The 15,403-nt window shown below is 38.2% G+C and overlaps 1 protein-coding gene across 2 annotated transcripts; it reads left to right on the forward strand.

The window, feature by feature from the left end:
• Positions 1-333: 333 nt before the first annotated feature.
• On the forward strand, positions 334-14,816 carry LOC121328077 (serine/threonine/tyrosine-interacting-like protein 2). 2 transcript variants are annotated; one of them, XM_041272556.1, is made up of 6 exons: positions 334-400; positions 1,424-1,559; positions 2,735-2,829; positions 4,275-4,506; positions 6,759-6,976; positions 11,593-14,816. In XM_041272556.1, exons 2-6 carry the CDS (start codon positions 1,450-1,452, stop codon positions 14,379-14,381), a joined length of 3,444 nt encoding a protein of 1,147 aa, XP_041128490.1. In that variant the 5' UTR covers positions 334-400; positions 1,424-1,449; the 3' UTR covers positions 14,382-14,816. The 2 variants fall into 2 exon arrangements, with proteins under 2 accessions (XP_041128490.1, XP_041128489.1); XM_041272555.1 differs by lacking the exon at positions 334-400 and adding an exon at positions 639-740.
• Positions 14,817-15,403: the final 587 nt, after the last annotated feature.

Genomic DNA, 15,403 nt, shown 5'->3' on the forward strand with positions numbered 1-15,403 from the left:
CCTTCTACATATAAGAATATTATATAATATTTTATAATATGCCTGGTCTGTTTTTTCTGATAAACATTAGTTAAAATAGCTTAGTTTACTTATAACGAAACCAATGCACTGTGTGGTAAAGTACACAGTGAATGTCTTTGGCAGGGGTCTGTTTTTTCGTTGTTAATTGCTATCAGGGTTTAATGACACTAGGGGCCAGGGGCCACAAGCAGTTAAATCTCTGCAAGCACATACAGTAGCTTGATGTGTCTGGCTTCAGATGTCAAGGAGGGGTGGGTTGTCAAAGAGGACAGCCAATGTGACCGTGTTACTAAGTTTAGTTTCTTACTCAAGCTTTTCAGAGTCACACCGGTCTTGCTAGCAGGGGACAAAGAAGGAAATAGCCCTTTATCCAGCAAAGGTAAGCACTTCACTTGACATTTTTTATTATTGTATTTAACAAGCAAGCAGTTATGTTGTAGTATAAACGTTTTATTTTTGTTAACCTTTCCCTGTGCTTGCTATAGTATTTTACATTGAGTTCTGTGCTCTGTGTGTGTGCCCACACTGGTCACTCACTTGACACATTCCTGATGGCAAACAGCTGTCAGGGGAAGCTTAAAATATATTCCAGACTCAAGTGTTCTGTTAAAGTGAAAAGCTCCACTGAGATTCAGAAAAGGAGTCACTTTTTCTCTACAAACTAGAACGCTTGAAGAACTTTTGAAAGGCAGTAGACCACCTCTGCTCTTACAGTGAAGGTAACAAACGTTATGTTAAATGGAGAATTTCCAGTAATCACAGGTGTCCTAAGATATTACCATTTTGTATTTGTTTATTTTATTTTATTATATAATTGATTTTATTAGCTAAACAATCACAGTGATTAACAGTACTGTTGTTGCTGTCCAGTCCACTGCACCACGTATGATGGAATGGTATCAAGTTAAAATATTTGGAAGAATGTGCTCAGATGTTGCCTCTTGAAGGATTTGTATATATGCTCGGTCATTGGGCTGCAGGGGAATCTTACTGTCCCAGGGTTAAGACGGTTAAAAACAGTTGAGACACAATCTAGTTGATTACTTCTGAAACTTTTTTTTTGGTGATCGACTTATAAATAAATCCGCATTTTAAATATACTATACCAAGATACACTAGCTGGGTATCGAATCTGCAACAAAGCTTTATTTATGAGCTTTTTAAAGATTTTTTTTCCCTGCTATAATTAATTATATTAGGCTTTGTATTCATTAAACTGTTCCAAACTGTTGGTAAAGAAACAAGCTACAGGTTTTGGAAAGGAAAGAGAATCGCAGATCCAAGACAGGGCATTTTAAAACTGCAGAGGGCAAGTGGGATAACAGTATGGAAATATAATCAACTGAAAAGCCTGCCTAATAATGAGGATGATGGTGCTTAACGCGTGCCTTGATTTTTGCAGCTGAAAACTGGCATCATTGCTTAGCTATGGCATCAACACGAGACTCAGACCAGGAGCAGGTGGTACCGGAGGAAGAGCACACTGCAGATGTGCGATCTGTGCAGGCCAGATACCTCCGCAGCCCCTCTCCTAGCCGGTAGGTACAGATAGAACAGGTTGTAGGGTGTCTTGCTAGATGGCGCACAGTGTTGGTTAATTTAAGGTTTGCCGCTGTTCTTGGATGCCGTTTTAAGGTCAAAGCACAATGGATTACGGCTTAATCAGAACGGTTTTCCTTGGAAAACTCTTATAGAGCATTGGGCTCCTGCTCAGCAGTTTTGAGGAGGAAGTTCAGGTTTACATGATGCAAAATCATTGTGGTTAACATGAAGGTTTAGAAAAACAGTGTTATGGAACTGAAAAGAACAGTATACTGTCTATCGACCTGCCCATGGACTCAATATATAAGGATTTGTGTTATCGTCCAATTAACAGTTAGAAAAAATAGGGTGTACAATATTAAATAATTCCCTCACCTGCGGGCCATTTATGTATTTAGGTTTCTTATCCTTTTTTGTTAATTTTTTTACATCTTTGAATCCTATTTTTAAAATGTTTGAGCACAGCGTGGTTCATAGCAAACTATCACTGTTACAAACAGTTAAAACAGGATTCTGGCTAGTTCTCCCACAAGGGCTTTTTGCATCATTAGTGTGAGACCAAAGGTAACAGATTGTGACTCATTTGACTATCAGTCTCACCTTCAACTTATGTGCAAGGATGTTATGAAAAACAGAAGCAATATAAGAATTGGAAACTCAGATTACATGAATTTTATGTGGGTGAGAAAATGATTTTATTTGTACAGTCTATTTATTCTACCTTTAGAGCCAGGCAACAGGGGTTCTGCATGAATCCATGTAGCTGAGAGCAGGGGTGACAGTCAGAATTTACCATTACCCAGGCAACAGCATAATAGCTGTACCATCAGACAGAAAAAAATATCTTCAATCACAAAAGGTTTTTTTTTGATTGGCTATACAGTATACAGTATAATTTAAAAAGTCTTCTAGACTGTTGTTAAATGACTTAAGAATTCAAAGTTGTGAACTTTGTTTAATGAATCAATACACACTTTAAATAACTCACAGGTTAAAAATGGGTGAAAAGGGCTCCCCGAATGTCAGGCAGATTGAATTCATTTTTGCAAGCCAATATAAAAATGGATCCAACCATGCAATGCCATTAAACTGTGTTGGAAAGGAAAGGAGCCATACCTGTTGTATATCCCTTTGCAAACTATAAATATGTGTGTGTTTTAAATTCCTCCAGGTTTTCAGTTATGTCTGACACTGATACAGAGAGCATCTTTATGGAGCCAATTCACCTTTCCTCTGCAGTGGCAGCCAAGCAGATCATAAATGAAGGTAAGCCTACATCATTGCTAAATTAGCATGTGTGGCCAGCCACGATCCAGCTACCCCACACACCACAAGCGTGCATCTTAATCACAATGCAAAAGAGACGGGCTTGTCTGCATTTGTGGTTACAGAGCCTTCAACCTCACCTCATCTCAGCAATAGGGGACAGAATCTGCAGCAGTGGAGCATCACATACAGGTGTTAAAATCCTGTCAATTTATGGTTAGAAAACTGCACAGGTAATGTCAGTAAAATTACAACCACTACTGTAAATTAATGTATGAATACAACCACTACTGTAAATTAACGTATGAATACAACCACTACTGTAAATTAATGTATGGTTCCAAAAGTAGCATTATGACAATTGCTCTATATGCATTGTTTCGAAGCAGTAACAATACTGAAGCATGTTTAAAGGGAAAGAACACATTCAGAGGCATTAGTCCTGTTTAAGGTACCTGCAACAATGCTAGTGCTCTGACAAGAGAAAACACGCAGCGCAGCAGGAAAGAGCGTGAAGCGGAGACACAGTGATGCTCAGAAGAGAAATTCTCTTTCTCCTGGTGAAAGTTGAGAAATGTATCTCTGATGTGAGGATACAAATACGATTGGTAGGGTGATGCGTTCCCTGTAAACTAAGGCGTTTCAGTAATGGCGACAAACTGGGACCACGCTGAGAAAAAGGTAAATGCCCTGAAAAACGATCTGTGATTGTAAGAATACTACACAAGACTGAGGATGATTTGAACACATCTTGCCTCGCAAACACTGCATTGTCAGGGTTATAGCCCTGCGTGTTTATGAGCAATAAGACTTAAAACACACCAGAAACAGGATACAAGCAGGACCTCGTCACCAGCCTCAAATGTGTGTCTAACCTGAGAATTAAAAATTGCAGACATGACATAACATATGCTGTTCTGACCAAGCCCTTAGAGAAAGTATATATTTTTTTTAATTCATTTTGACTTTTATCATCAGTGAAATGGAAAAAAACACAAATATACACAATACAAAATATTTTTGGGAGACCAAGATATATATTTTTAGTCGTCTAGACATTTGTATTTGAATTAATACTGTAGTAAGTATGAAATCAAGAATATAGGGCATTGTATTACTGCTGTTCCAGGGTGAGATTCTAATTAGCGTAAAATATTGAGTTTATTGAGTGAAAAGGGGGCAGCTATTAATTGCCTGATGGGTGAACTCATCTGTAATATTAAAGCAAAATAGCCCACTTTGACCAATGGTGCCCATATTAACCATAATGCATTAACACTTATAGACGTCTGTTACGCTCCCTGTATGACCCAAGAAATTGTGACATGACAGCTTAAAGTGACCTTATAATTACTCTGTACATGTGCACACGTATTAAAAAATAGAATTTTCAAGTGTACAAGAACAATTTAAAAAACTTATGCCGTTTAACATATTCCATACAGAGTTGAAACACAAGGAGATGAAAGTGGAAGCGATGCCGGAGCAGATGATGGAATCTGCAGAGCAGCTGCTGGTGGAGGACCTGTACAATCGGGTGAAGGACATGATGGACGACAACAGCAAGTTTAACACCCCGTGCGTCCTGGATATCCAGAGGGAGCTGACACGGGACAAACTGGAGGCCCCCAAGAACCCTGTAGATGAGGTGTGGCCCAATGTTTTCATAGCTGAAAAGTGAGTAGAATGGGTAGCTGACTAGGTGACTGTACTGAATCTTGAATGCAACACAATCAGATTGCCGACAGAACATAAGTTTGCTTTGTGCTGGTTATGGAACCTTCTATAATGGTTTGGGTTTTAATTGTGATTCCTCCTATTACTCTCATTGTTAACCTCTATTGGCTTTCCACAGTAACAATGGCATGTGTATACCAGTAAGCATGGGTGGACTCATTTTGCCATCACCATAGATTTGCCTTGCAAACTTCTTTAGTAACTGCTATTGCAATTAACAATGTCCACCAAAGAAAGACAACACGGATGACTCTGCATATATATGAATATTAATTAAGTAATTAATGCAAAAGGCTTTCCTCCTCAAATTCAGATATAAGGGGTATCATACAAAGATACTGTGTTCAAATCACTGCAGTGTACAAAATGAGTGTAATCTGCATAGAGCCTTAATTAACATTCTGGTGCAAAATCTGGGCCAATATATTGGTGATCAAGAAGCACAAATATCCACAAAAACAAAAAGCATACGCTTATCCTCAATCTTAATGAGTAAGTAACTTAATATATTATGAGCAAATGCTATGCTTTTTCAGAACAATTCATGTTTTTTTTTCTCTTTTTTTTTTTTTTACTGTATTATCAGTTGCTAACAGAAACAGTATTGTCAGCAACATGACAATGAGTCCCCTATTAGAGCAGAAAGCACAGTTAGAGTTACATACAATGAGATTAAACTAGGACCAAATAATGAGCTCTAACAAACATTTAATAACCATCCTGCTGAGGAAGCATTACTCATAAAAAAAAAACAACTTGGTGGACGGTCATGCTGGAATAGGTTCTAAACTATTGTACAGCAGCAATCTCCAAACCCCTGCATCCCAGCTTGCTAGGTAAAACTAGCACAACATTTTTTCTTGTTAAAAGCCTATATTTACAATGTTGACACAATACATTACAATATGGAAACAACAAATGATCTACTGCAAGACTAGGGGTGGGGATTGCATTGACCGTGTTTCCTCACTCAAACCCCTTACTTACTTAATAGTTTGGTATCCCTGAATAGATAATCGTCTCCTCTTTAAAACTATGCAAACGATTTTAATGAGAAGCCTGTCCCTCTTATATATGGTACTGTAAGTATGATTCACTGACTGCCAATCCAAAAATATGATATTTTCTGTTCATTTTACCCTCCAAAATAAGTTTCTAGCTAAGCACTGCCAAAGACAACATTAAATTGAACAGTGTTCCAGTCTTGGCAGTCACCACTCAAGAAAATGGGTAAAATAGAGAACAAAAGCTCCACCCCGTCATTCAAAACTGTTATTAAATTATTCATATTTAGCTATCACAGCATTTGTGAGACAGATGGCTCTTTAAAATCTTATTTTTAAAGAGAGGACAATTATGTATCCAGCGATACCAAAATATTTAGCAAGTAAAGGGTCTGAGTGAAGAAAAACAGGCAATAAAATCACCACCCCCAGTCGTTCTGGAAATCATTTGTTGTTTCTGTAATTTGTGTCACTACTGTATATATAATGGACTGACAAGTAAAGGTTTCTTTTTTGTACTAGAGACCTAGAAGGTAAATATTTTGCTGTGCAGAGAAAATGTCAGGTCCCTGTTGGATTGCCTTATAGAAAAGTTCAGAGAATATCATTTAGAATCCATTATAATCCTTGAAGGAACCCTAGCAGAATTATTAGCAGTGCACAACATTACCAGCAATGGCAACACATCACTTGATTTGGAACAATTATTGCAAAGTGGTCCTGATACTGTACAGGGCTGTGATTTAGTTTTAGTGACCAGAAATAAAAAGTGCTTACATTTTTTATTTATCTTTCCAGGAGGGCCATAGGTTCTGATCCCATTTTATATACTTCAGTAAGTTAAAAATATGTGTTACAGCATATAAATTATTAACACCCTGTATACAAATTATTTATTGCCCATTAAATTGCAACAGTCTAAGCATTTATAATAGCAGGCTTATGTGATTAAACACATCTGTAGAGAAACAAATATCTTACTAATACTTTATTGATGAGAAACAAAATCCTCTTGCCATTTTTTTGTTTGTTTTCGGTACTTGTATAGAGTGTATTTTATCTTAAGTGTGGACCATACTTCTACATGGCACTGTCAGAATAATGTACAACCTAGCAAACTGCATATCAGTGAAGACAAAATAAAAAACTAACTAAAAATATCTGGGCTTTGTGTGTTTGTTTTTAAAGGAGTGTTGCTGTGAATAAAGCCCGTCTGAAGAGGTTAGGAATAACCCATATCCTGAATGCGGCCCATGGCACTGGAGTTTACACAGGACCAGACTTCTACACTGGCATCGATATACAGTACCAAGGCATTGAGGTTGATGACTTCCCAGACATGGACATATCCAAGCATTTTCGCCCAGCTGCAGAGTTCTTGGATGAAACTCTTTTGACATGCAGAGGTATGAGCAGCCGTACATGCTGAGCATTGATGACCAGGTCAATCAAATGCCAGTGCATACAGGAGTGCAATACGAGGTTTTAAAACCCACTTTCAAGCCTCTTATTAAAGCTAGCATTATTATCACTGAGACTACTGCTCTTCCTGTCAAGATCTTTCTGGTATTTTAGACTCATTTGTTATTGATGAAACATTGGTTGCTTCATCATGGTACCCAATCTTTTCATTTCAAAATCTCTTCAATGATCTAGCTGCAATCACACCACGTGACCTACAGCAAAAATCCCAGCATGCAGGTGTTTATCTGACGGGTCGTATCTGAAATCAAAGCATGCATGTGTTTATCTGACAGGATCTATCTGAAATCACAGCATGCAGGCATTTATCTGACAGGATCTATCTGAAATCACAGCATGCAGACGTTTATCTGACAGGATCTATCTGAAATCACAGCATGCAGGCGTTTATCTGACGGGTTGTATCTGAAATCACAGCATGCATGTGTTTATCTGACAGGATCTATCTGAAATCACAGCATGCAGGCATTTATCTGACGGGTTGTAACTGAAATCACAGCATGCATGTGTTTATCTGACAGGATCTATCTGAAATCACAGCATGCAGGCGTTTATCTGACGGGTTGTATCTGAAATCACAGCATGCATGTGTTTATCTGACAGGATCTATCTGAAATCACAGCATGCAGGCGTTTATCTGACGGGTCGTATCTGAAATCACAGCATGCAGGCGTTTATCTGACGGGTTGTATCTGAAATGCCAGCAACCACTAAGTGGGTTCTACTAAGCTGTGAGTTTGTATCAACTCACCTGTAATGCACAATTTACTGGTGTTACCTGCAGAAAGAAAAACAGGAGTGTTAACAATGAATATCCAAGTTGTACATTCATTCTGTCTTCACTTCTCAGCTCTAGGTATTAAGTGATAGGGATTACATATTAAACAGCGATATACATTTCTTCAAATATCATTTCCATTGCAGTGGCTTTAGGAGGCATTCCACGCATGTGAAGGTAAATTCCCGCAGCAGGATATCTTGAAAACCAGCAGCTTCAGCAGTGCTTTCCCTGTTAGCCTGACTTGATACAAAACACAACCAAGTACATTCCACTATTGCATGACCGAATGTCCATTAATAGAACAGCACATTCTAAATAGACCCTCACTGTATCTATGTACTCTTATTAATGTAATTGCTCGCAGAACTATAAAGTGTTTTATCATTCTTATACCTGCCGCGCCCCCCCACCTCTCTGCCCTCTACAACAATTTGGTTTACAAAACTGTATATACTCCCCCTTCTGGAGTATGCTGTCATTGCAATTATTTTCAGATTGCTGCTGACAGAATGTTCCAGTAAATTTTCTAAAGGTCAGTGTTCTGACCCAGCGCCTGCTGGTATCCTGCTGATACGACAAGAAGGTTTTGTGGTGAAAAGCCAGTACTCATAAAATGATACTGGAAGAACAGTAGTATAAGCATTAACCAAATAAACATCAATTATATTACTGTGGACCAGTGTGCCTTAATGCTGTTTATAACTGCAACACATATTGTTTTCCTTCCACATATCTTCCCAAAGGATTTGAATCTTAATCACCAAATAATAATCAAATTATTCAAATAATCCTGTTTGAAATTGTTTGTTGAAATGCCACTAGAATACTTTTTTCTTTCTTTCTGTAAAAGATCTAGTGCTGTTTTAGCAGGGTTGCTGTGCTGAAGACCCGTTTCCCATGAGAATACAGATACTGTGTAGATAGATGTTTGCAGTATAACAACAAGTTATGAAGCCAAAGATAAACTGATGAAGAGCCTGAAACAAGGTTTTCATGTGTTGAGAAATCTTTCTTCTCTGCAGCTGTGGGAATCAGTTTTCAAAGAGATCCAAGCAGTGAACCAATAACGGTCCTTTTGTGTTGCGAATATACTCATTAATTTAAGCTCTTCTATGACGTAGGTTTCAATGATGAATTGTGTCTTTTGATGTACTTTCTTTACCACTACAGATATGATGTTACAGCTTCAGAAAGACTGTCTACAGGTTAATAATTGAATAGAAGTACATTAGGTAAAACATCTAAACCAATGCTGCAAGTTAATTTTATGTGTGCACGCATTCATATTTTAAGATTATAGATGTTGTGCATTGCAAAAAAGGAATATATATATATATACACACACACACACACACACACACTCGTGTATATAAGTGTATTTAATAAACCATAAAGAAAAATTATTCAGAAATTAACATGGTAGTGTGTGGAATAGGGTATAATTTAAAAGCATTCATACATTACTGACCCCTACCTATACCTCATTATAATGTCAAGGTTCCAATGTTAAAATTCACAATCAATAATGACATTATTATATGTGCTACATGTACATGTTAACGAATAGCCTTTGCTTTCTCTCATCCTCATTTGCCATTTGAAAGGTTACCTATCCAACTATTATTATTATTATTATTATTAGCATTAAAAAAAAATAAACAAAAAAAACAGAATATACCATTTATCAACATTAATGGAACTTTGAAGCTAAGCTTTTGTGCTAAACTGGTACTTTCTACAGTGATGCATTTACATAAAGCCTTGGGAAACTAAAATCCATTAAATTCATATAGTAGTGTAGGTCTTATGCTTGTATCTCACAAGCAGGAGGCTGAAGGGAAATTGTAGCTGAGCTGCATCCAGTGGGGGCAATGACGCATATATCATGCAGAATATCACAGGGACCTACATAGACATTTCCCCATAGTAAAGCATAGCATGGTAAAGCATAGGTAAGAATTGTAAAGAACTGCGAAGTATAGTAAAGCATATTAATTAATATGGCAAACCAGGGAAGACTATAGTAAAAGCATGGACAAATTGCAAAAATACCATGCAAAAATACTGTGGTAAACTTTTATTAGGGAACAACCAATAATCTCCTCTTGCTCTGTATCTTTGTTATGCCCTTTGGTGACTAATTCTATCATGTTAAATTTTGTGAGGGTTAGCTATAAACGATCTGGCAAAAAGGCAGGAAATCAGGCAGCCGTTGAAATTGTAATGCTACTAAGCATTTTTATTGAACAAAAATAAAGGGAAAACGAATTATTTTAAAACAGATAATAACAATATGCAGTTGCACTTGGATGTTTTTGGCAGCAACCCCAGCCTCTACAGGACTGAACACAGAGGCCAGTTGCAGCCTTTTCTAAATCTGCATCATTTAAAACAAATGTAATAATTCATTAATTGGACCACCAGTTAGATCCACACGTTCTTCAATTCCAGTCACATTCTCACATAGAAATTAAGCATTTTAAACAAGGCTCCAATGTAACCATTTGCTTGGTCAAGTTAATATACACACTAAACAACTAAAACTGTTGTGACAGGACAGATGCAGAAAGAAAATACACAGGCAGTACTGCAGGGCAGAAAGATGCAGCGGCACCATTTATTCAAATAACAAAAAGAAAACAAAATATTTAAAAAAAAACAGGGCTCACAGATTGGAACAGAAGTTTAAACAAAATAATCACGAACACAAACAATAATACAGTCCTAGGTCAGGCTGGGCAGTTGCTATCACTGTTCCTAGAATGTGTTTGTTTTTCTTTTTCAGTTTCCTTTCTCCTCTCCCTCTCGCGCACTTCTCCTTAGTGCTGCAGGCTTTTATGCAGGTGACCGTCTCCTGATTAGCAACAAATGAATCACTTAATTAATTTGGGAGATGGCCACCTTCTGCATGAGGTTTTTAAATACTACTGGCAGAGGATGAGCTGCCGACCTCGCCTCTGCCAGAACACATTTCAATAAAACAAAACAAACTCACGGCTACGCCATCATTTAAAAATACATAAATACAATAAATAATAATAATAATAATAATAATAATAATAATACAACAAAACAAATACAAAATAATAAACTGCACAAGGGTGGAGGGGTACCTTGTTCTAAAAATAAACAAATAATCATGTACAGTACTCCTCGCCCTGTTACAACTATACATTTATAAAATAAATACATTTAAATATGACGATACAGATAATACTGTTCTCGATGTTGTTGGTAGAATAACTATCCATATTTATACTGTAGAATAAGGGATTGAATGAAAGCAAGCACCAGTAAAAACTTGGTTACAGTATTAGCACAAAATAAATACAAAATAAACACTATTTACATGTGAGGGCTTTTCACTCCCATCTCGTTTCCTATCTATGTATCTATTTTATAATGCATAATGTTTTTTCACAGTTTTGGCAGGGCAACTTCTCGTACCACATAGAGCTCACACACACACACACACACACTGTTTTTGAAATGTCTAGAAATGTTATTTTAAAAAATCCTGATCGAATGGGATATTATTCATTCAAAAGGTTGCTGGTTAATCACTAAAACTCAGGTGGTCACCCTCATTATATAAAAAAGAAAATAATAAAAAATTGATTTAATTCATAATCTTTTAAAGCATTTTTTCTTTAAAATGTCTTGTGATTTGTTTTGTGGTTGCTTTAAACTGAGTTTTTTATTAATGTTTTTACATATACTTGTACTGTTATTTTACTGTCATTGTTTAACTTCTCACAGGCAAAATCCTTGTGGTCTCTATGATGGGAGTGAGTCGATCGGCTGTCCTAGTAGCGGCTTACCTGATGATCTTCCATCACATGACTATCATGGAGGCGCTGATGACGATCAGGAAGAAACGCCCTATCAACCCGAACGAGGGCTTCCTGAAGCAACTTCGGGAGCTGAACGAGACCCTCCTGGAGGAACGGGCAGGTGATGACGACAGCGACACTCTCAGCCAGAGCTCAGTCATTGAGGCTAAAACCCATTCAATCATGGCAGAGGATGAAGATTCAAGGAGCGTGATGGGAGCTAAAGTCCACTCGATCATGGTGGAGGAAGAAGACAACATGAGTACCATGAGCAGCGTCATGAGCTCAGTCGCCAAGGCCAGCATGGCTTCCAAAAGACCCACCCTCATTGACGAGGATGAGGAGGATGAGCTGTATGCAGAATGGCGAAAAAAGCAAGGCCTGCCCCCCAGGGAGCCACAAAGGCATGGCAATGAAGGCAAGCTATCTAAGCTTCCTGAACAAGAAGAGGAGGAGGATGTGGAGCAGATGATAAGGGAATGGCAGAGCAGAAATGAAAGATACCAGCCTGAGGACTGGTGGCAGTCTCAGCTCATGAGTGAAGATGAACAATCCCTCCTTGGAGGAAAGGTGTTTTCCACCAGCTACCGGGGTGACGTGGAAAGTGTGAACAGCCTTGACATCCACACCCTAAAGGAACGTTTGACAGCCAGAGGCATAGGCAGGGTCCGCAGTGATTCCATCTCCACTGAAGACAGCTCAGCAGACTTGTGGACGAAGAGGCTGAGGGAGATCGAGGATCAAGCTGCAGCATGGTATGGTAGGGATGGCCAAAAGGGCAGGGATTCCTCTGAAAATGGGAAAAAGGAAAAAGACATTGATGAGGAAAGCCTCTTATCACAAACAAGCTCGTTGTATAACTTCTGTAAGAACAACAAAGATAAGCTCACCGCCCTGGAAAGGTGGAAGATCAAAAGGATTGAGTTTGGATGGAATAAAAAAGATGCAGAGTCTGCAGTAGGCAAAAAGACAGATTGCACTGGAGAACAAACAGAAGGAGAAGAAAACCCACCAGTGGGAGAAGTCAATCTGTCTGCCTACCAGAATTGGAAGCTTAAACACCAGAAGAAACTGGGCACCGAAAACAAAGATGAAATTGTGGAGCTTGGTAAGGGTGAAGACACTGCTTCAGTCAAGAGGAAGCAAAGACGGGAAGAGATCTTAGAACGTTCCAGAAAGACCCTGGAGGAGAGCCAGTCCATGTGTGGATGGGAGACAGAGAGTTCATTGAGCGGGAGCATCCCACTCTCTGCACTCTGGCCCAACATGCCAGCCAAGAGTATAAACGATGACACTGCTTCAATGTTAAGTATGCAAAGTAACAGATCGTCTGTTTCAAGAAGTACTCAAGGTCTGCCCCAAGCACATATGATTCCTTTGCCAAATATTCAGGTAGGCAGTGATGACACAATTTCCTTAGCAAGCATTCAGAATTGGATTGCCAATGTAGTTACTGAGACCATAGTACAAAAGCAGAATGAGTTGTTGATGCAAGGTAGCGTGCCTCCATCACAAAGTCCATCAGTTATGAATATGGGCTCAAGAACAGGCGCTATTGGGAAAAACATAGACGATGACAAGACATCTCTATTGAGCATGCAGAGTGGGACATCTTATGCAAGTTCTTTACTACGTCAGAAGGACATGCGAAGCACTGACACCCAGTCGGTCATGTCATGTGGCAGCTTGTCTGAAGGTTTTGGCTCCAAACAGAAGATCACACGTACCAGCAAGCCCCTCTACAGCCTGTTTGCAGATGACATTGACCTAAAGAAACTGGACACAAAGGAAAAAGAAATGAAATCTGAGATGAGAGGAAAAATGTTTGAGTACAAGAAAGAAAAAATCGCTGCAGACAACAAGCGCAGTACTTTGTTCAAGAAAAAGAAGGCTAAAGATAGCAGTGAGGATGAGGATGACCTCACTGAAACATCCGGAAGAAACTCCTATAAGAACCTTGATAAAATTGACACTACATCCAGTATTTCAGGACGATATTCCAGCTTGGGCACAGATGGCTCAGACAGAATAAACAGCATTAACAAATGGCTCAGCGATGTGAAAGCTACCTCTTCTAAATCTTCAAATTCTACCTCAAATGAAAGCTCTGATACTAAGTTCACCAGATCATCGTATCTCAATGAGGATACCACCGGATCATCAGACTACAAGTTCTCCAGATGCAGAATGGATTCCTCTGAAAAATCACAAAGCCCATACAGCAGTCATGAAGAGGGCTACCAGAGCATGTCAAGGTTCTCTGCTTCAGCTCGCATGACAGACACAAAGACGTACTCATCCAGAAGGTTTACTTCTGATGATCCAGGCATCTACGGAGAAACAAGTCCAGAACCTTATATCTACAGACAATCAGCATCCGAAACTGAACCGTCATGTAACGGCTTGTCTGAGACCCTGAACAGAAGAACACAACCACTCCACTGCTCTGATGAGGCTTTAGAAGATCAAGACCTCTCTGAATTTGGGCCGAAGAGAAAATTCACCCAGAGTTTTTCACGGCCAGAAGAAAATGAAGAAGTAAAAAAAAGCAGCAGTGATGAGGAAGATATATCAGTAACCAGAAGGTCTAGGTTAAGACCAAGACCCAAAGAAGAAGAGGAGTTAGATGATGATGATGATGATGATGATGACGCTATCATTGCTGCTTGGAAGAGTCGCCAGGAATCAAGATCAAGGGCTCAGAGAAGAAAATAAGTTTAAGTAGTTCTCTGTTTGAGGAGATTAGTTGTGTCCACTTTTTAAACTAATCCTTATAAAAACATACCATTGTAATACTGTGGTTTTAAGATTATGGTAACTATGGTAATGAATGGTGTATACATTATCACAGTGTGCCTAACAAGTGGTAATAGCGCTGCTAAAAACAGTATAAATTGGCTGTACTTTAATATAAATAGTAAATACAGTACCTTGACGTGGAACTTTACCATTTCTAAAATCAGTGGTACATGCTAAGGTATTCTTTACAAGAGAAATAATGAAATGTAGTCTCTATAAAGTTTGGAACACCATCTTAAATAAATTAAACATAAATTAAAGAACTAGCATAACTTATTTATTAGAAAATGGCTGCTGCTCTATAATCACTGCAATGTATTTGATTAAATAAAAGCCAACTGTCTTATCACACACTATATCTCTTCTTACATATTGTTGTGTTTTGTTTAATTTTCAATCACAAACCAAATGATCAGAAATGTAGTACCCAACTGAAACCCCACACTTACTGATGTTTGCCTAGCAACCTGAATAACACATGTATAATGCTGCATTTTGATAATGTGTTAATATTCTAAATAATATTCTATTAAACCTTTTTTTGTTTGTTTTTGAATAAATACCTATTAAAAACAAATAGCATTATATCTTGTACTCCCAGATGAAAAAATATTTTCCCCACATTTCTCAAGCTTTCATATAGAGAAACTGTTTTTTTTTTAACTTAAGTTTCCATTCCAGTCTATGATTTTTTGATTACTTTTCACTGGTCAAAATAATAAGAAATAACAGTCTGCAAAACTCGATCTCTTCTTGTTTCAATATCAGGCTGCCACCTGTTCCATCTGTAGTCTACAATCCAATCTGCAACCAGAAGTCAGACTGCCTTGATGTATCACTTTTTCTATAATTGCAACATATACATTAATTCACCTGCCTCCAATATTTCCCTGCTAATTTAACCCAGTCCTCTGTACTGCCTACATGTTTATGTGTTC

Source organism: Polyodon spathula, chromosome 15 (genome assembly GCF_017654505.1).
Source record: "Polyodon spathula isolate WHYD16114869_AA chromosome 15, ASM1765450v1, whole genome shotgun sequence".
Classification (NCBI taxonomy): Eukaryota; Metazoa; Chordata; class Actinopteri; order Acipenseriformes; family Polyodontidae; genus Polyodon; species Polyodon spathula.